This window comes from Megalobrama amblycephala, linkage group LG24 (genome assembly GCF_018812025.1).
Source record: "Megalobrama amblycephala isolate DHTTF-2021 linkage group LG24, ASM1881202v1, whole genome shotgun sequence".
Taxonomy (NCBI): Eukaryota; Metazoa; Chordata; class Actinopteri; order Cypriniformes; family Xenocyprididae; genus Megalobrama; species Megalobrama amblycephala.
The window spans coordinates 29,225,935-29,248,279 of NC_063067.1; the positions used below are offsets into that span (position 1 = coordinate 29,225,935).

Genomic DNA, 22,345 nt, shown 5'->3' on the forward strand with positions numbered 1-22,345 from the left:
TTTTTGATCAAATAAATGCAGCCTTGGTGCGCCTATACTTCTTTCAAAAACAAAACATTCAAACCGACCCCAAACATGTGGATCAAATTCTTTTTGAAGCCACTGTACACTCTTACATAAACGGTGTGTTAATCACATCTGTTAGAAAACTTTACAAGCTCTGGGTAGGTCAGTCTTTATTGGGAGCATCCTATGATTCAATTTCACAAGCAGTCGTGTCAAAGACTGCATCCTGTCAACAAACCATGCAGAAAATTATGTAATGGTTTTACATTTAAATTAACTGCTTTGTTAATACATTCATATGACAATATGCAGTCTTTGAAAATCAAGCCATGATCCCTTTTGTTCTACTTCTGGTTTGTAATACAACAGCAAAAACTCATAAAAAAAAAATCATAAGCAAATCTCCTCACATATCCCAGCGGAGCTTTCTCTGTGGGGGAAGTGACAAACAACAGAAAAACAGACAATGACAACAGGAAGAGAGGGAAAAGAAAAGAGACGTCACACACTATCAGGTGAAGGAGGATGAGGTGGTCACATGACTCAGAGTGGAACAAGAGTGTGACAGCTGCCATCGGCACTTCAGCACACAGTTCTGTGATTGAACCATCCAGCACTGATAATGTAATTCAGGGATAGTTCAAATCAAAATTCCGAAGATTCTGTCATCATGGAACAAAAAAGTAGTAGAATATCCTGCTTCTATCAACAACAGCATACAACTTTTATGTAATAAAAGCCTTATGAAAGCTATTTGTTAGCAACTGATGGAAATGTATGTATGTTCAAATATGGCATGGTATGATGTCAATGAAGAACAGTAATGGAACCAATGAATTCTGATGTCATTGACCTCGTCTTAAAGGGATAGTTCACCCAAAAATAGTGTTAATTTCATCAGCTGTTTTTTAATTTAGTCTTAAGGGACAGTTCACCCAAAAATAAAAATTCTGTCATCATTTATTCCCGCTTAAGTTGTTCCAAACCTGTATGAATGGAGCCCCATTGACTACCATAGTAGGAAAAAAACATACTATGGTAGTCAATGGGGGGCGAGATCTGCTTAGTTACAAACATTCTTCCAAATATCTTCCTTTGTGTTCAGCAGAACAAAGAAATTTGGTTTGGAACAACTTGAGGGGGAGTAAATGATGACAAATTTCATTTTTGGGTGAACTATCCTTTTAGTCCTGTCAAATGAACTTTTTAGTTCTCATCATATTTAGTCAACCTTGTCCTGTTTTTGTTTAGTAAATTTTTAGTCGACTAAAATTCTGGCCGTTTTAGTCAAAGAAAACTTGTTAAATACTGGTGGCATAATGGCTTATTCTACCTCATCAACCCCCGGTTTCACAGACCAGGCTTAAGCCAGTCCTAAACTAAAATGCATGTTTGAAATTCTTAAAGGGATAGTTCACCCAAAAATGAAAATTTGATGTTTATCTGCTTACCCCCAGGGCATCCAAGATGTAGGTGACTTTGTTTCTTCAGTAGAACCCAAATTACGATTTTTAATTCCAACCGTTGCCGTCTGTCAGTCAAATAATGCGAGTGAATGGGAACTTCTACTATAAGAGTAAAAATCCAAATGAAACCCTGCGGCTCGTGACGACACATTGATGTCCTAAGACACGAAACGATCGGTTTGTACGAGAAACCGAACAGTATTTATATCATTATGTCAACGGCAGTGATGTCTCGCGCATAGACTTCAATGAGTGCTAGACATCACTGCCGTTGTCAGAGCGCGATCAGACCTCACTAAGCGAGTGCTGAATGCAGTTGGACATAGTGGTGTATTAGAGGTGAAAAATGATATAAATAATATAATGATATAAATCGTTTAGTGTCTTAGGACATCAATGTGTCGTCACAAGCCGCAGGGTTTCATTTGGATTTGTCTGTCGTGTTTTATTTACTCTTATAAACGAAGTTCCCATTCACTCGCATTATATGACTGACAGATGGCAACGGTTGGAGTTAAAATCATCATTTGTGTTCTACTGAAGAAACAAAGTCACCTACATCTTGGATGCCCTGGGGGTAAGCAGATAAACATCAAATTTTCATTTTTGGGTGAACTATCCCTTTAATAGTAATTCCTATAATTTAAAATTACATTTATGTTTTTCTATTAAAACAGCAAAAAAGACTTTGTATTGTCACACAGAGGTTGCGTAAGCGCATTTATTCAGCAACCACAATCGCAAACAATATAGTCAAGATCCATGTTTAGATTTATTACAGATTAAGTCGCAACAAACAGCGTAAGCAACTCACGAAGGAACACAGATATTAATTTAAGCAGAATATATCAATTGAGATCGCTATATTCCAGCTTACTTGTTTTCAGATTATCGCAGCGCTTCTGCAGTGTAGAGAGAGCGTGTGCGCATGGTTCCCAGATTGCAAAGATTAAGTAAAACACTGGGCAGAAAATGTATCCTTTTAAAGTTGGGTGCACACTGCGTGATTTAAAATAGTCCTTTACGATTGTTGCTTGTCAGACTGTACGTTCATGATCCTCATGTCACACTGTGGGATCTCAGCTGCCATTTATGTCAGACTGTACGACAGTCAAGACGTGTTAAAAAAGGACGCGCGCATGGAAACTTGACCGGAGATTTACATCAACCCACACACAAAGAAATCTCTACTGTTAATTTTGATAACGGCTTGTCTTGAAAAACAAAGACAATGCGCCAAATCTTCTGACACTGCCAGAATTTGATTGCAACGGTCATTAATTGGCTGTCGGTGAACATGTCAAACTAGCAATCAAAGGCTACAGATTTTTGCCTAGGATTATAGGAATCTTTTAGGATTTGTCTCAGACAACCAAATCGTGGCCAAAATCACACAGTGTGCACCCGCCTTAAAAGAAAAGCTCTGATTGGGGCATTTAAACTCATGACCTGCAACCGTAATTCTCCTCTTTTTTTCAACAAAAACAAAAAGATCTTATTTTTAAACTACATTTTTCTTTTGTCTTTTTTCATCAACAAAGTTGCAAGTTGATATAGTCACAGTTATCGTTTAATGACCTCGGTGTCGTCTCGTATTAGTCAAGAATAAAGTAGCCGACAAAAGGTTTGACATAGATTTCATTACTGAAATTAACACTACCCAAAAATGAAAATGTTGTCATCATTTACTCATTGTCAAGCAAACATGGTTTAACTTCCATTTACCATATTTGATGTGTTCTATATATGTGCGCTGATCAATGTCTCTAAATAAAAGCCTAAATTAAATCTATTCATCATATAAAGCACTTGTATCTCTTCAGAAGACTTGGATTACACTGCTCTGTTCATATGGATGTCTTTTTAATTTTTTAAAGTGAAAGTTTTGCTTTTGTAGACATTCAACAGATGGAAAAAAAATGATGAGAGAATATTAAAAATATCTTAATTTGTGTCACGAAGATAAAGGTCTGGGTTTGGAAAGACATGAGGGTGAGTAAACGATGACATAAGTTTCATTTGTGGGTGAACGGTACCATTTACACACCATATTTAAACATACACAAACGCAATTGAAATTTCTGAAGCCGGTTGTGCGAATAAAGTGTGGTGTAGTGACACCAGTGACGCGACGGGATCTGCATGAGAGAGATTAAAACAGAGACTGCAGATTCGCTCTCAGTTTCAATCATGATCCAATTAAGATATTGTAATGCATCATGGCATACTGAATTGTGACATTTGTCTCATGAGAAATCGTGAGGTAGTGTATGATACTCCACCCTAAAAGTAAACCATACGAGTTTAGAGCGACTGAGAGTGAATAAATGATGAATTTTCTTTTTTTGTTGTTGTTTGCGTGAACCTCTTCTTTGAGCCGTGCAAATGGTGACAGTACCATGCAAATGCACCTTTCTTTTTTCTTTTTTTTTGAGAAAAATGTCAGTTTTGCTGTGGGTCCTGTTGTAGCTGTCATCCTCTCATTCACTCTCACTGACACAAAGGTCTGCTACATCCTGTGTCGGGGGCTGTACTTCCTCATGTTTCTCTCTCTCTCTTCCTCTCCTTTCTGCCTCTCTCTCTCACACACACACACTCATCTGCTGTCGTTTCTAGCCCAACGGAAAAATGAAACTCTTTGTAGTAGACATAGGAAACTTCACTGCGTGCGAGACGCCGTGTTCAACAATAGCTACAGAGAACAGAGAGAGAGAGAGAGAGAGAGAGAGAGAGAGAGAGAGAGAGAGAGAGAGAGAGAGAGAGGAAAGAAAGAAAGAGCAAGAGAAAGTAAGAGAAAGAGAGGTCAAGGGGAGGAAGACAGCCACGTATTTTTAGACACAGCATGCAGGGAGGGTGTCTGCTGTAAAACACTCAAGGATGGAAAAACAGAAGGTATCTGCCTCCCTCCTGACTGCAGCACAAGGCATCTATCCTCCCATCTAATATCATATGATGAGACATCCATCCCATGATGCTTTACTGCTGCTCATTACCGGATTGATCAGTGCTGGTTTCTCAAACATCATAGCTGTGAATATATTAGTGTGGGTCTGTATCTGGTAATAAAGCTTGGTCCTTTTATTACTCATGGACATTTTCTTTTTTTTTTTTTTGTTAATAAAAAATTAACTTATGACTTATTTGTGTAAATCTTATAAAACTAGTCAACACTACTGGCTCATATGTTACCCCCAAATAAAATAAATTAATTAAATAATATAAAAATTTAAATATGAAAATTATACTGAACTTAAGTATTAAAAATTAAAACCTAAATCATTGTTGTTATTAAACTATTAAATTACTGAAAGTTTAAATAAAATATAAATATAAAGTACTAGATTTATTAAAACTAAAATAAAAATCTAATTTAAAATACAAATAAAATTAATATTTATTTTTATATTTAAATATTTAATAATTATGAACGCAAGTACAAAAAATACTAAACCTACAACTGAAAAAAAAACTAAATCAAATATATAAAATAAAATACAAATTAATTAATCTAAATAGTTAACATGTACAAAACTAAAATAAGTAAAAATTACAAAAAAATTAAAATTGAAACTACTTAAAAAAACTACTAAAAGTAACAAAACATTACCTAACAATTGCTATAAAAACTATACAAAATATAAAAATAAAACATAAAATGTCAATTAACACTATACTAGTAAATAAATAATATTAAAATAACACTGAAATAAATTGAAATAAAAATTAAAATATTTTTTTTTATGTTTAGATGAAATATTGCAGATGTGTTTTCATGATATTCAAATTGATTTATTTTTTGAAAACTGAACCACGCTACTGCCGATAATGGCCAACATAAAGAGACACTGCCCTCTTTTGGTCACTACAGGAAGTGCAGCAGTGATCAGGAGGAGGAAGATTCCATCATGCTGGAAAGGGGACAGTTATAAGCAGCTGTATAAGTTGCCCCTGTGGACTGATCTAAGGCCAGTTTTTTTCATTTCTGCTTTTTAACCATTCTGAATATTATCATTACTGAATTTGATTGTCAGGACTAACCTCAGATCAGTGCTGAGGGGGAACTTCTGTCAAGGGCGGTTGTGCAGGCAGTTACAGGAAGTGAGAAGATGATGAGCAGTGCTACTCTACCTGACGCTGAGTTCACGCTGTGCCACCGCGGGGGGAGGAAGAGGGGCAGAAATTGATGGAGGGGGGAGAGAATAATCCAGTGCGGTGAGGAAGCAAGGCCAAACAAAACGTGTCACACCAGTATTACAGAAAATGAACAGGCCCACACAGAATCTGCTTTGAAAGTGACTTTTTTGAGCTGATTTTAGGAGGAAATCAGTGGGATTCTATGGAATAACTTCAGGGAGCTGAGAATATTACATTCCTCTTGATAGCTGAAAGTGTAATCAAAGTATATTCAACAAACAAACACGCAAAGGCTAGGAAATGTCTAGAACTTTATGAAGGATGGCTGTTTGAATTTATGGAAATCTGCAGATTCCCTGTAGGCCTGAAAATGAGGAACATCATTTGCCGTTCAAAACTACAGTCAGTGATACAAACCACATGACATGTAAAATATTAGTCCACTACAAAGCATTCCCAAATCCAAAATGCACAAGCGTTAATTAAACTACTTCTTATGAGGTGTGCACACATTTTATCGCTCTAATAAATCACAGAAAAAAAACATTTAGGAGGAAATGATGAAGATCAATGAAATAATCATAATAAAATAACACAGGCTGTATATTCCTGAATTATACAGGATATATATATATATATATATATAAAGAATAAGAATTTTCTTTGTAACAATAATTTAAGTGTTGATTTTCAATAACCATTTTTTAATCAAATTACAAATTAAATTTACCTATGTTGTCACTGCCAATTTATGTATGTATATATTATATATATATTAGGGTGGGACGGTTCGCTGTAAAAAAAAAAAAAAAAAAAACGCTCAGCATGCGCTTACACCGTGGTTCATCCCAGATCTGACGATGCATCTATAATATGGCTTGTTGAAAACAACGTGCAAAACAGACAAACTGATTCGTCTAGCGTATGTTTCAGTCGATGGATATGCATTCTAGTTTCCCAATACGTTACAACAGTGATGATCAAAAGAACATGGACAAAACAGTCACTCTTGACTGAATAGCTTTTGTAACTTCAATAATGTTTCATCTTTATTTAACTATTCAAAGAAGTTTATATGAAGTGTTATTTTACATTTGATTACTTTATTCAATTTCTGTGTCTGAAAGCTGTTAGATACCTGAAAAATCTGTAAAGCATTGTTTATTTTATTTGTATCTTAGCTCTCATGTATTTATTTGTGCTGTTTCTTGTAGTTAGATTATTTGTTTTTATTTTCGTTATCTTTATTTGACAATCGTCCTATTTTTTACTGAACATAGCATATACTGAACTGTACCGAAACCGTGACCCTAAAACCGTGATACAAACCGAACCGTGAGTAATCTGAACTGTCCCACCCCTAATATATTATATATATATAATTTATATATTTGGTTAAAACTAAATTATATATTAAACTCCTTATGAAATTGACGTTGTGGAACCACTGGTCTACACTTAGTTTATAAGTCAATTATGTCACCCACAAGGGGGCGATATTACACACCTGAAATTCAAGGTAACCAAGAACCACCATGATGAAATGGTGCGTCAGATTGGGACCATCATCTACCCAGACTATTTTTTTATTGCTTTTCCTGTACTGTCCACTGCTAAATATGAAAATATTATTATGTCTGCTGTGCTTACCTCCTCCAGCTGACTGTGTACATGCTGCACTATAAGATCAATGGCCACCATGTTGCCGCCACCTACAGGAAATAAGCACAGCAATCAAAAAGAACATTACTAACAAAGCTGATTTAAGGCAAGCCTCCAAGGTTATAAAAAAAAACAACCACAACAACAAAAAAATAAAAACGTAATGCGGTGGTACGCAGGGAAGGAGACCAGAACACTTTTTTTTGAATGGATGTAATGTGATTGACACATGATTCAAGTTAGCCATTACGCTTTCTCCAATGCCGCGGACCTTGGTGTCTCCAATAATAAGACTGCTGCGTTCGTAATTATGAGATGACAACCCGTGACATTCTATTCGGAGCTATTCGGACTCAGAATTTTGTGTTTCTCTGGCAACGCTAGATGGCAAAATGAATCTGCTGCAGTCAGCTGGTACAACTCAGTTTATAAGTAGTCATTACAGGTTCTATGAGGACGGTAATTCCTTTTTTGTTGTTGTTGTTTTTATAGTTTTACATTAACAAAATAGTGGTACAGGTGTCTCACTGCAGCACATACAATCATCCATCATACAATTTTCCATCAACTGGTAGTTCAAGGATTGAGTGAAGGCTAATAGCACCAAAATAAACAAGAATAAAGAAATAAAGACATTCAAGGAAATTCCAGAGAGGGGGACCAAATACGGCAGAAATCTTTAAACTTCCGGCCAGTGATTCCAAGTCCGCAGGTTGAAGCGACCCCAAATAACATGATATTTATCTCCTGAAATGCAAATTTTACCCTGCCAAAAACGTGGATTTTACCACCCAGACCCCAAAAACTTGATTGGGCTAGTTGAGTAGCAATTTGGCGGGTTTTGTTGTGAAAACCTGGCAACCCTGCTCTGGCCTAAGTCACAAGTTAATTGTTCCAAAGGTAGGAAAATAGCAACTTGATTCAACCACATATTAACGGAAGGGACATGAGGAGTGGACCACAACAAAAGAAAACATTTCCTTGCCAAACAGGTACAAAGATAGAACACACATTCTAGACCATAGTTGAGGTGCAATTCAGCTTTGTGGCGTGAACGCACCTTAATTCATACTAGCACTATTGCTACAGTATGGAATATGCACTCTGTACAGCCGCCAAAATGTGCAGTATAGCACAGAGCACACGGCATCCCGTAATGCAGTTTGCTTGGCATTTGTAAACAAACTGAATTTAATTTACAACTAAATATTTTATTATTAATAATATATGAAAACAATCTAATATAGTATGAACTGTGGAGTAACAGCCTCACTCACCACGTGGCACCACAATATCTGCCAGTCTCATCGTGGGCTCGATGTATTGTTCAAAGGCTGGCTTCACAAACTTGTTGTATTGTTTGATCACTCCATCAATGTCCCGGCCTCGCTCTGTGATGTCCCTCCTGAGCCTCCGTACCAGCCGGATGTCAGAATCTGTGTCCACAAAGATCTTCATGTCCAGCAGCTGAGAAACAGACAGATGATGCTCCAAATCAGTTCAGTGAGAAGGAGGGAAATATCCACATTATGAAAGACTGAATTGTTTACCTTCAGCAGCTCTTTATCTGCAAATGACATGATGCCCTCAAATATAATCACACTGGCCCCATACACCGTTTTCTGCAAACAGATAAATGCTCATTAAAGATGTGTTCAAGTTTGATTCTAGTAGTAGAGAAGGTAAACCAGCAGCCATTTTAAAGTCATGCAGCCATGCATTCCCCAAACAAATAATTTACATAAACACGACACTTTTCAAGCAAATTAGAGTAGAATAATGAGGAACATTAAACCCACGTTTACACACAAACACCTGCTTGCACTCACCCATTCTTTCTGCCGTCCGTGCGTGGTGAAGTCATACACCGGGATCTTCACGCTCTTGCCCTGCTTGAGTTTGCGGAGAGTGTGAACCAGCAGGCTGAAATCAAAGGCGTCTGGATGGTCAAAGTTGTAATCATTATTAGCAGCCAGCAGCTGCTGTTCGGCCGTCAGAACCTGGAGGAAAGACGTCACAGCAGACGGTCCAAGGTTACACCTCTGACTTCAGCTCAAATATCTGCCAGCGGTGTGGCCTGGTGGTTAGAGATGAAGGCTGATAGCTGAAAGGTTGTGGGTTCAAATCAGACAAGGGTTGATCCATGAACTCACTGTCCTTCAGCCAGACACTCAACATTTGGTATGCATTTAGTAAATGTCATAAGCCATGAGTGTGCATTACAGTGGTTTTACCACAGGTTGTTAGACATGGCACAAAGGTGTAAACTATGATAAAATCACTGGCTACATTTACATGCACCCAAATAATCCATTTGTAATGGGACTGATGGAGCAATCGGATTGAAAAACGTTTATGTAAACACCTTAATCGATCCAATTGTGCTTGATCTGAATGAAATTTCATTCGGATTGGAAGGGGCGGTATGCCAACAGGGCAAAAATAACGATGAGCTCTGTTGGTGTCACGTCCATGGTTGTCTCCGCAAGTGTGATTGACATCACACGCAGAGCATGTGCGCAAACGTTTTAACCGGAATGTATATAAAACACATATAAAAGGATATCTGAATCAGATTACAATGTTTAGAGTACATGTAAACAGATCTGCAATCGGATTCGGATCATTTGGATTGACGAAAATTACAATTAAACATAGCCACTGTAACACACAGCCATGAGTGGCTTAATAATCCAATATAAATGGCAACAAAAGCATTGTAAAAAAGTATAAAAAAGTTAATATTATTATAACCATCAAAAGTGACATTTATCAGTTGCTTAGCAATTTAAGTTGACATTTATAAACATGAGATTTCTATTTCAAATAAATGCTATATCAAAGAATCATGAAAAAAAATTCAGTTTACACACACAAAAAAAAATCCCGAGCAGCAAATAATCATACTAGAATGATTTCTGAAGGATCATGTGACACTGAAGACTGGAGTAATGATGCTGAAAATTCAGCTTTGCCATCACAGATATAAATTACATTTTAAAACAAAATATATTCAAAAAGAAAAGTTATTTTAAATTAATATTAATGATAATTACCGTTTTTTCTTTTTTTCTTTTTTTTTTACTGTATTTTTGATTAAATAAATGCAGTCGTGGTAAGCAGAAGAGACTACTTTAAAAAATATTATAAAAAATATGAGAGTAGTGCATTAAATTACTAATAAAGATGTACAGACTTGAAGTAAAAGAAATAATAGAGACACTGACTCCTCTCACATCTTTTGACTAATATATTTCCATTATTTTTCCCAGTCATTTTGTATTTTCAAATAAGAATTTTTTAAAAAATAATATCATATAGTTATTTTGTAGAGGCAATAAAAAAAGTAAAAGCTAGCTAAAAAAAAAAATATACACACACATACATACATACATACATACATACATACACACACATGCATACACATATTATATACATTATAAAATATATATATATAAATTGCAATTACTAATTTTTTAAAATTGTACTAATTTCCAAAATTTTAAAATTGCCTGATTTTTGTGGGTTTTCCATGAACCCTATATTTAATTATAATTAATTTAGTACATTAATCCTAGTGTGAACTCCATGTCAGGAGAACATCTTAAAACATCTCAAATCTTCATGGAGGGAAATATTCTGTCTTAACCCTTTAAAGGGATAGTTCACCCAAAAATGAAAATTCGGTCATTTACTCACCCTTAAAGGTGCCCTAGAATCAAAAATTGAATTTACCTTAGCATAGCTGAATAACAAGAGTTCAGTACATGGAAATGACATACAGTAAGTATCAAACACCATTGTTTCCTCCTTCTTATATAAATCTCATTTGTTTAAAAGACCTCCGAAAAACAGGCGAATCTCAACATAACACCGACTGTTACGTAACAGTCGGGATCATTAATATGTACGCCCCCAATATTTGCATATGTCAGCTCATGATCAAGGCATTAGACAAGAGCAGCCAGTATTAACGTCTGGATCTGTGCACAGCTGAATCATCAGACTAGGTAAGCAAGCAAGAACAATAGCGAAAAATGGCAGATGGAGTGATAATAACTGACATGATCCATGATATCATGATATTTTTAGTGATATTTGTAAATTGTCTTTCTAAATGTTTCGTTAGCATGTTGCTAATGTACTGTTAAATGTGGTTAAAGTTACCATCGTTTATTACTGTATTCACGGAGACAAGAGCCGTCGCTATTTTCATTCTTAAACACTTGCAGTCTGTATAATGCATAAACACAACTTCATTCTTTATAAATCTCTCCAACAGTGTGTAATGTTAGCTTTAGCCACGGAGCACTATCAAACTCATTCAGAATCAAATGTAAACATCCAAATAAATACTATACTCACATGATCCGACGCATGCATGCAGTATGCATGACGAACATCTTGTAAAGATCCATTTGAGGGTTATATTAGCTGTGTGAACTTTGTAAATGCACTGTATTATAGGAGCGCGCAGCCTGAATCGGTGCATAGTTAATGATGCCCCAAAATAGGCAGTTAAAAATTAATTTTAAAAAATCTATGGGGTATTTTGAGCTGAAACTTCACAGGCACATTCAGGGGACACCTTAGACTTATATTACATCTTGTAAAAACTGGTTCTAGGGCACCTTTAAGTTGTTCCAAAACTGTATAAATTTCTTTGTTCTGCTGGACACAAAGGAAGATAATTTGTAACCAGACCACTTTGGGGAACCATTGACTTCCATGGTAGGAAAAAATACTATGGAAATCAATGGTGCACCAGAACTGTTCAGTTTCCCACATTCTTCAAAATATCTTCTTTTGTGTTCAACAGAACAAAGAAATGTATACAGGTTTGGAACAACCAGAGGGTGAGTAAATGATGACAAAATTTTTCATTTTTTGGGTGAACTATCCCTTTAAGCCCTGAAGGCATTTTAGTGTTGCTTTTTTTCCCTGAGTGACATACACAAAAGTAAAGAGTCATAACTTCAAAACTATAGCAAGGAGAGTTAAAAGGTAGGTATCTTTTGATAGAAAACTTGTATTTTTATTATCTAAAAATGATAAATTTGATTATATTTGGACATTCTCATGCTGAGAAATGACAAAAAAGTTATAATTTTACATATCTTTCTTATTTGACATGCAGGAGGACAATTTTTTTATGGTGAATTCTTTTTTTCCCTCTACAAGTGAGCTGCATCTGGATCAAATTTCATGGTGAAAGCATAAAGTAATCAAAAGTTACAGCATTTGGAACCAAGGTAGCCTTTTTGTTTTGCTCGACACCCCCCAATGAGCATTTTTAAAATCGTTCCTCCATAAGTTATATCCCGTGATCTACGCTTTGGATTATGTCGATTTTGGACTCGTTTTAATCGGAAGCATCCACTGTAAGTAATGTTGTGCCATTTTCTACGATCTATGCATGTTTCATTAAGTTAAGTGAAAACGCTACGTGAAAGCTGCATCTGATTTTAGTTAGCGCCTGTGGCGTTTTATGTGTCGTAACTCCCTGAGGAATATCTCGTGATCAATGCATTGGATTATGTTGATTTTGGACTCATTTTCTTCTTGAGAATCTGCTGTAAATGGAGCATTTTTTTTTATGAAGCTATGAGCGAAAATGTGACATAAATGCCATATCTGTATGTTATTTACATGTGTCTTGCATGGCTTCACTTACAAAAACCTCGCTCAATTTTAGTCAAAGCCCAAATTAATTATGCTTGTTGTATTCTACTCTGTGAGACCTTTCAAATGATACATGACACATGATTATCTGAGCTGTATGATGATTTTGACATTGCAGTACATAGTATAAAAATGTATTAAATAAAATATGTTTTTTTTTTTTTATTTATCAGCAAATAACTCAACACTTAAGAGTTAATCAAATTGGCTACATTCATTGTAAAGTTCAGACTCTAAGTTTTCAAAAAACACCTATTTTGTGTTGATCAAGGCAGTAGTTATGAAAATTATGATTTAATTTTTTCATAGCTAGGTGGCGCCTGCGGACGGTACACTCCGGTTTACTAGTCAAGTCAAGTCAAGTCAAGTCACCTTTATTTATATAGCGCTTTTTACAATGCAGATTGTATCAAAGCAGCTTTACATTGATAACTGGTACATAATTTTTGCTGCACAGCAGCTCTTCAAGAATAGTGTCAATGCAGGCAGATCAAAGCACTGTTGAATAAATGTCAAGAATACTGTTGAATATCAAATGTCAAGTCAAATGTCAAGTGTCCCCAACTAAGCAAGCCAAAGGCGCCAGCGGCAAGGAACCCAAACTCCAACAGGTGACATCAGGTGGCAAACAAGTGGCAAATAGGTGTTAAAATGGAGAAAAAAAAAAACCTTGGGAGAAACCAGGCTTAGTCGGGGGGGCCAGTTCTCCTCTGGCGAACAGTGCTTTGTTACGAATCAGGTTGCTATTATAAGTCTGATGGGATCGCAACAATCAAAGTATTTATTTCAGTTCCATCCAGTTGAGGATTCATCACGCCGGTATGGACGGTTTGTTGAGGAACTGTGCTACTAAGCACTCGTTATATAGTCAAATGCATTAAATGCATTAGATGCATTAAAAAGCTGAGTTTCAAACCTTTAAAATGATACCTATTTTGTGTTATTCTTGTCAGTGGTTGCTTAGTTATACACTTCGGGCTTAAAGGGTTAAGTTGCAAGTTAAAAGTTTTTGCCACCCCGCATGCAGAAACAGTGCCAGACTATTGAGTAAATGAAGTGTGTAATATTATTACCCACGTCCTCTCGTTGGGCACATGGCTATGGACAGCTGAACTAAATTTAGGAGGAACATTTGCACACAGGTACATGTATGCAAACACACTCTCACAGGCCATTTACTTCTTTAGCCTTTTCCTCTTATACAAAATGTAGTTATTTCTCTTCAGATATGTAACAACATCTGGTATGGTAAACATTTAAACAAATGCCTAACTAGTCTAGAATATCTGCTCTGATCCACCTGACAGCGCTGTCCCTCTGCAGACTAAACAGAGCGTCGGGTTCATTCGCATTCCTGACTGTTTAACAAAGCTTACGCAAACATCATAAACACATAACTGCTTGTGTTTTCATGCTGGACTGCATACGACAGTACAGCTGGTTGAGTTTCTGAGCAGCACACCTGAGCTGTTCTTCCGGCTGATGTGAGAGGATCTGAGACGTGTTTACTCTGACATTCCTCAGTGTGCTGTAAACCCTGAAAGACTTGATGGATCATATCAAACAAACCATTGGTTTTGGACTAGATTCGGGTGAGTTTTTCATGTACTGTGTAAGCCATGGAATAGTAATTGAAGAAAATATACATCTATTTCATTAGGTTTAAAAGGGATATTAGCCATATTGCTAATTTCTGTAGTATTGTTTACCTCAAGCATAAGCCCTCTCTCCTAAACCCTGCCCAAAAAAGACATGTCAGCAAAAGCAAACAGAAAATAAATCACAGCCAAAGAGCGTTTCTTATTGAAAGAAAAAAAGCATACCTCCCCTAAATGTTTTTGCCGTGTACAGAACTTAGGGCTGTCACAGATATGGGTGTGATTTCCCAGAAAACTTTTCACCGATATCTGTAGTAGGTAAGTATGTGTGAGAGATTTACAATGAAATGACGAGTTGTTACCTTGTAGAATGAGTCCATTGACAGAAGAACGACCCAAGGAACATCCAAAGCCTCGATAATTTTACGAGCAACTGTTGTTTTGCCTGAGGCACTGCCTCCACAAAGCCCTATGGGTAAAAAAAAGACCTGTAAATTGACTTTTGACGATGGTCGACGATGATAATGATAGTGTACGAGTTAACAATAGGGCTTTTCACACTTGAACTAGTTAACCCTGGGTGATTCTAAACCCCGGGTAAACCGAATCCTGGGTTTTCTCACTGCTCATAATTTACCTGAGGTTAACACATGTACACTGTACATTCCTAAAAATTAACATTCTTATTTGCATATTTGTGGAGCCAGTATCATTGATTGGACATGCGCCGCACGCGACCTGTTTACATAAAGGCTCTAGCATTGCACATCCTCATATTATATATTGCCATAGCCTACTATCAAGTTTATACTAAATTAACTTTTCAGACTATAAAAGTAAGAATGAAACGGTCTCTTTGTCATGTTTTCTGTCACCATTTGACATTTTCACCTCAAACGTTAAAACATAACCTACTGTTTATACAGAGGTGTTTCCAAAGCATGTGAAAATGAGGCAAGTGATTGATCTAGTCGAAACAATCTAAAGGCCCTTTCACACCAAGAACGATAACTAAAGATAATGATAAGGATATAGTAAAAATGAAATTGTTTTAAATATAAAAGAATAGCAGAGTACACACCACAGTTGTAACTATAATGACATAGAGAAACTACATCACTGAGATCACTTTCAGAACGATTTATTTCCAGCTGTTGAACAATCAATCCAGGTATCCAGCACTAGTTTCAACAACATTGTCTTGCTTCCTTTGAAGTCGCAGTGAAAAGACTAGGTGTTGTTTTTATTCCACTATATTGACTTCGTCAGCTGAATTCACTGTTAGATCAATTACACTAGCTATTCACTCAAAACATAACATGCTGAGGACATCTGCTGGTTACAGCCGTGTAAATGCAACAAGAAGAGCAGAAAAATGTTGTGCACACATTGAAACTGCAGCGAAGGCCGTTATCGTTCGTTGGTGCGGACGCAAATAGTTATCGTTATAGTTATCATTCCTGGTGTGAATGAGCCTTAACACTGCATCGTTTCACACTGTACACAATGCGGGTTAACGGTGCAAAAGCAGTGCTAACCCTGCTCCAGATCAGGCTTTCAAACCCTGGGTAAAATGCGGCACTAACCCTCTTCTAAATTTCAAGTGTGAAACGCTCCATTATCCGGGGTTAAAAGCAGGGTTTAGAATGACAATAACCCGGGGTTAAGCACAGAATGAATAGCCCTACTGATGTTTTTCCCTGGAGAGCTCTACTATACTGACCAATAACAAAAGCTTCTTTGGACTGGGTCCCGTGTTCATTGTACCACGGTGGGCGTCCGGCTGTGTAGATAGTCCTCTTACTGGTCCGCAGCAGTGGAGGCTCCGATTTGCATTGGCTGGTGGTTCGTTTCCGTGGAGACAGGCTGGTGTTGACAGAGGGGAGGAGCCTGTCCAGAGAGCCTTCCCCACCACCACTGTTGAAAAGAGGAAATAAGATACAGTGAACAAGAGAAGCCACTTCCTGCAATTTCCTGTGTCAGACTTCCTGATCACAAACTGTCCCCAGTGTACTGAGTGGCCGTCATGGTTAACACCCCCATGCAGCTATTAACTATCTTTAACTATGTTGGTAATCGGGCACACAGCTCTATCTATTTCAGAAAAGACTGAAATCTGTCAAGATCTGATAACAGTGGGATCATAAATTTTGTAGCATTGTTGTAGCCGCTGGGACAAACAACAACCCCTCCATATTCCTTAGCAAATATGTCAGCTGTAAACGTAGCACATCATCATGATCAATGAAACTGAGATAACTGGACTATCGTGTTATCGTGTCTAATGACGGTCATAAATTGCTTATGACAGTTCCGCTCAAACAAAGCAACTGACCTCATTTTGATCAACTGGTTTAAACAAATGCTCCCTTGCTATTAATTATGAAAACATGGTAGTATGGCATGATTAAAGATAACCCAAAGTGCCTAGGTTCAAACTAACACTGTCCTAACGTGATGCGATAAAATTCCTGTGCCAAGCAATTTGTTTGTCCACATCAGATGCAGCCAATCAAATGAGCGTGTGGGTGGAGTCACTCTGCAAGTGCATTGCACACATAACGAAATTGATAAGTACAAAATCAAACTCATAAATATTACACCATTTTAACATTATTAAAAATCAAACTCACTAAAACGATCTGTCATAGAATACACAATGAGTTGACAGTTCTTGTTTCCTCTCATTTATTTGAACTATCCATTTTCGTGTAAACTCAAACAGAGGGCAGAAGGTAGATTGTGTACAACAGGATTTTGAGCAAAGTTTTGATCATGTTTTGTCAATCAAAGTTGATACAGTAGGCTTTAAACGGTTAAGCAGCATCAATATAATATTGTTTCACAATTCAAATCAATCTTAAATGCACATCATGCACCAAATTCTGAAGACTGTGTTAAGTGGTTAGGTGGCCTGTGAACACAATGGTGAAATTAAGTTGGATAAAAAGTAACTGCTAAAAGCCCAATAAATACATTACATAAAAATACAGAACATTAGAGTCCCCACATTGCACATATTTCATGTGAATTATAAGTACATATTTACATGCCATTCATTACTATTATTGCTCTGTGATGAATTGCTTATGTTCCTGCTTGGATAAAAGCATCTGTTAAATACATAAATGTAAATTATTAGGTACATACTTATATAAATACACTGTAAAATGAACATTTATTTAAAGTGAAACTAAACTCATTATGCATAAACCAACGATGCTAATGGTATGTTTAGTTTGTTGAAAACATGCTCTGGTTTTTGGGTGCTGGTAGGCATTGGTTTCTAAGACCATTTCTGGAATGACTGATGAGTCAAAAATGAAAAAGTGATACAAGGTAAAATTGGTGGACGCCTACAAGAGACTCGCTGCAGTGTGCGTCACAGCAAAGGAGCTTGGTAACAATTTGCTGTGGAGCTCATAAGCAGCAAGAAAGTGAAATTTTAGAGAAAAATACTTACTGAAGCAGGCGAGAACGCAAGATGTCCACAAAATATGTGTCCATTGTCCATTAAGTGAAAAGAAACAAATAAAACACTAGCTAATTCCTACTCTCAACTAAACACCTATACCTGTTTGTTTAAAAAGACAGTCAGATCAAGTGGTGCATGACTGCGTAATCCCTAAACATGCTTATGTACCTCGGTTAACCCACAAAGCCTACTGTGCCCATGCAACTCAACTGGTAAAACTAGAATAAAGCAAGTTTACCAGAAAAGACGTCGTGTGCCGAGTATGCCTCTGAGTTTCTGTTTTTGTGAATAGAAATCATCTTGGCTTTCTAGTTTATCTGCCCTGCTACAATATGAGAGAGTGATAAGAGATAAGATGGGAAACGGTGGACTCTGGCCTTGCATTTTCAGAAAACACAAACCACTGTATGCCAAAGTCTTAAAGTAAATGATAAAATGACAGTCTGTTTGCAGTTTACAGCCATTTACTGTATGACTTTCTTCTATATAGTGAAATATCTGTACAAAGATAGTGAATGGTGAGTGACCACAAATTTAGGGCAGGATTTTCAGTGAAAAACTTTAATTTCGCACTAGCCATATGGACTACATTCCCCCTCAATAGTCGACTAAACGTTAGTTGATGAGAAGAAGCTTAGTCAAACCCCAAATGTATTAGTCAGTTAGTCACAGGGAAAAAAAAAAAACTATGCAGGAAGTGGCAAAGTCTCACAGCCCATGAGGGACAGATCATTAACAGTGGGTCCTTGTGGTTACAATTACAGTAAATCGGGCAGGAAATCCTAACGTTTGCCGATAATTCACCAACCTCAAATATAGGCTAGCTTATTTGCAACATGCAAGTAGTAGCAACTTTACTTTTGTAAAGTGGCTCTAATGTTAACCAAGATGAGTATGTGCTATTAGTAGTGGAAGAGTGTGGAAGCTGAAGCGCGTCACAAAAATGAACCGATAGTATTAAGCTTCTTGCCTCACAGACATGAGAAATATATCTATAGCTTGGAATGTCTATTTTTAAACTAACCAATACAAATCGAAAAGAAATACTCTCTGATTATGTAATCTGTATGAAATTATACCCCACCCCAAGTATACGTTTAAATTAATATAAACGTGTGATTAGTCAACTAGTGGTTTAAATGAATGACTACAAGTCGTCGACTATAAAAATCTTTAGTCAAGGGCAGCCCTAAATTAGAACTGGTCAATTTGTCTCCAGTATTTGATATTCTTGATGTTTGTCTGCAGCACCTCATCACACACCGCTCTGTTTGCTGTTAGGATAGTTTTTCTAAGTTACATTTTTAGGCTTGTCTGCCTGAGCTTTCAAACAGTGCTCATCGATGTCAAAATGATTGAGATGACCAATCAAATCACTAAAAATTTCAGAGCTGCGCTTCAGTTAACAGTGAAAGAGAAAAGAGGTATACCCTTTGTATACCCAGGTATACCCAATCAGAATACCCTTTGTGACATGCTGGATAGAAAGTGGGCCTAAAGTACAGTTATTTACGGAAGTGTCAACCGCATTCAATAACCGAACTCACACCCGTAAATTTTCAGGACTCACAACCGCATTCTCGGAATATTCGTGCTGTGTGAACAGAACCGCACTGGACAACTAGTTGTCTGTCACGTCATTCAGTGCGAGAAAGCTGCTCTTCTAATGCCTGGCTCACACTACAGGAGTTTTAAAATCCTATCCGATTGTAAAATCTGGTTGCAGCACACACTTCAGGAGAATCTTTGCAGATTTTCTTCCCTCAAATCTTAAACATGCTCACACTACAAGATTTGAAATTCGCGGAGCATCACACACTACAAAATGTTATTAAGATTATCTGCCAGAGGAAGCACGTGATCTACGCAGCAGATCGAAAGCAGATGTATACAACGTGGATTGTCAGTTCTTCAGCGAGAAATGGAGGTAAAATTGACCTTTTATTACTATCGTAGTGTGCTAGAATGTTTACCGTTATAATACTGCCTGCCTAGTTCAAAAGCGATAGTGTCACCTTTTACATTGTAGATTCCTTGATCTTGGTTTCGCGGTCACCATTTCGAAATGTCTGTCACTTCCGTCGCGTCGTATACTTGTTTCCTATTGGCTATTGTGACAGTACTGACGTTATTACAATCTTGCTCATCCCGATAAATATCAAACATGTTTGATATGATCGGGGTGAGCCCGATTTGTGTGAGATCAGATCGGGAGGTGTAAGATTTTATCTGTGAACTGCGAGCGCCGAACATCAGAACCGATCGAGGTCGTGCACAAGATTTTTTCTCGGGAAGGGAAAATCGGGCATAAATCGGCCTAAAACTCCTGTAGTGTGAGCCAGGCATAAGGTGTTTTGTGTGTGGTTTCGCTTTCAGTAACTTACTGCCACAGAGATGTGAGCTGTGCGTCATCTTAAGGTGTTAGATCCAGTCACTGTTCTCCACCGGAGCGGCTCATGTCAGTTTTGTCTTTCTTTTCAAATGCTGTGTCATGCAAAGGACGTGACGCGTGTGCAGTGGTTAGACTCCGGCCAGCGCGTGTTTACATGCTGCTGTTGGTTAATGAAGTTTTGATGGATGAACTCGCGGTTCAGTTAGTCTCGTCATGTGAAAAGTGATAATACTTTTCAGTTTTATGTACATCACCATCTTTAATATTACGTTGATCACTGTCATTGTGGTTACAAGTAAGAGAATACGGGCTTGACACTCTTTGCACATTCATACAGACAGTGTTCCAAACGCTACCCTAAGTTGCTGTGTGAACGAGACATTTCGAGACTCACATCTGTTAAGTAAATGCGGTTGTCAATCCCAAAACATGACTGTGTGAAAGTGGCCATAGTGTATTTTTTTACTCTATTGTTTGAAGTTCTTTTTGTTATTTGAAAAAAAAGGTTATTAAACTTGTTAAGAAGAAAACGCTGATGTTTATCTTTTCAACCTGTGTAGTAACACAGTTCAATACTGCAATAATACCGTATAGCAGTGTGATAGAAGTTTCCGCGGTTATTGTAATATGAAAATTTCAGGTTATGTTAAGGTGTCCTTATTACAATCTAATTGCACATTTAAATACTGAGATATATTAATGAACAACATGTACTTACTATAGGATTAGGGTTGTTTAGTGTTAGTTTCATGCAATTATGCATAATTTACTGTTATTACTGCAGTAAGTACATGTAACTAGTACATAAAAATAAAGTGTAAAATAAAATACCAAATTTCATACCGTCACATGCCATAGAGCAGTGTGAACATTCTCCATTTATGTTTCAAAGAAGAAACAAGGTGGGTGTGGAACAACATGAGGATGAATAATGTGTTTTTGGGTGAACTATCCCTTTTAAAATACACGCACACTACCCTCAATCCTGCACATCAGCAACTTCTAGTTCGCATCACAAACTCTCTCAAGGCCAGTATGAGAAAACACCATTGTGCAGTTCACTAATTGAATTTTCACTGTAAAACAAAACAGATCAAAACCTGACAGGACGCACTAATCACACTCTGAGGTTTCCTGCAAAAAACATAAAACTGATGCAAATTTGCTTGTAAAAACATAAGCAGAGAGTCCTGTCAGCAGCAGATGCATTGATCCCACATCCGTGTACTAGCCTAATATTTAAATTAATCATTTGATACGATACACTTATGTACACGTTTTACATTGTACTTAAAAATATCCTGCATGCTGAATGTAATTACATCTTTAATTACACCGTTGACCCTTCCCTTCTCCCTTAAAGGGTTAGTTCACCCAAAAATGAAAATTCTGTCATCATTTACTCACCCTCATGTTGTTCCAATCCCACAAGACTTTCGTTCATCTTCAGAACAAATATGAAAATCTTTTTGATGAAATCTGAGAGATTTCTGTCCCTCCATTGACAGCTGTGATTGTAAAACTAATCCATATGATTTGACCAATTTAGTCCAAATTTTCTGAAGAGACCTGATCATGACATACGATGAACAGATTTAATTTAGGCTTTTATTCACATATAAACATTCATCAACTCACACACGTTCGCTTGACGTGAAGTTCATTCTCGTGTTGCGCAGCACGTTTGAGCCTCAGCAAGAACCAATGAAGTTTGTTCTCACGCGTCAAGCAGGTTCGGTTGAGCTTCTGTTTATTTTCGCTGATCAATGTTTATATGTGAATAAAAGTCTAAATTCAATCCGTTCTCAGAAAATCTGGACTAAGCCGCTCAATTCATATGGATTAGTTTTATAATCTCTTTATGAACTTTTTGAAGTGTCAAAGTGGTAGTTGTGTAGACCATCAATGGAGGAACAGAAATCGCTCAGAT

The 22,345-nt window shown here is 37.1% G+C and overlaps 1 protein-coding gene across 5 annotated transcripts in view; it reads right to left on the bottom strand.

The window, feature by feature from the left end:
- The window catches only part of uckl1b (uridine-cytidine kinase 1-like 1b), a 39,475-nt gene that overhangs the window by 11,563 nt on the left and 5,567 nt on the right, over positions 1 to 22,345 (bottom strand). For 2 of the 5 annotated variants that reach the window (XM_048177290.1, XM_048177292.1), the window contains exons 2-8: positions 16,272 to 16,465; positions 14,911 to 15,017; positions 9,098 to 9,268; positions 8,819 to 8,890; positions 8,546 to 8,735; positions 7,257 to 7,318; positions 417 to 436 (exon numbers count right to left, since the gene is read on the bottom strand). In XM_048177290.1, the coding sequence (XP_048033247.1) occupies positions 417 to 436; positions 7,257 to 7,318; positions 8,546 to 8,735; positions 8,819 to 8,890; positions 9,098 to 9,268; positions 14,911 to 15,017; positions 16,272 to 16,465 (816 nt within the window). Of the gene's footprint in view, positions 1 to 416; positions 437 to 5,600; positions 5,618 to 7,256; positions 7,319 to 8,545; positions 8,736 to 8,818; positions 8,891 to 9,097; positions 9,269 to 14,910; positions 15,018 to 16,271; positions 16,466 to 18,011; positions 19,359 to 22,345 lie in introns of those variants that run through there. The other 3 variants (XM_048177291.1, XM_048177294.1, XM_048177295.1) reach the window with 2 other exon arrangements.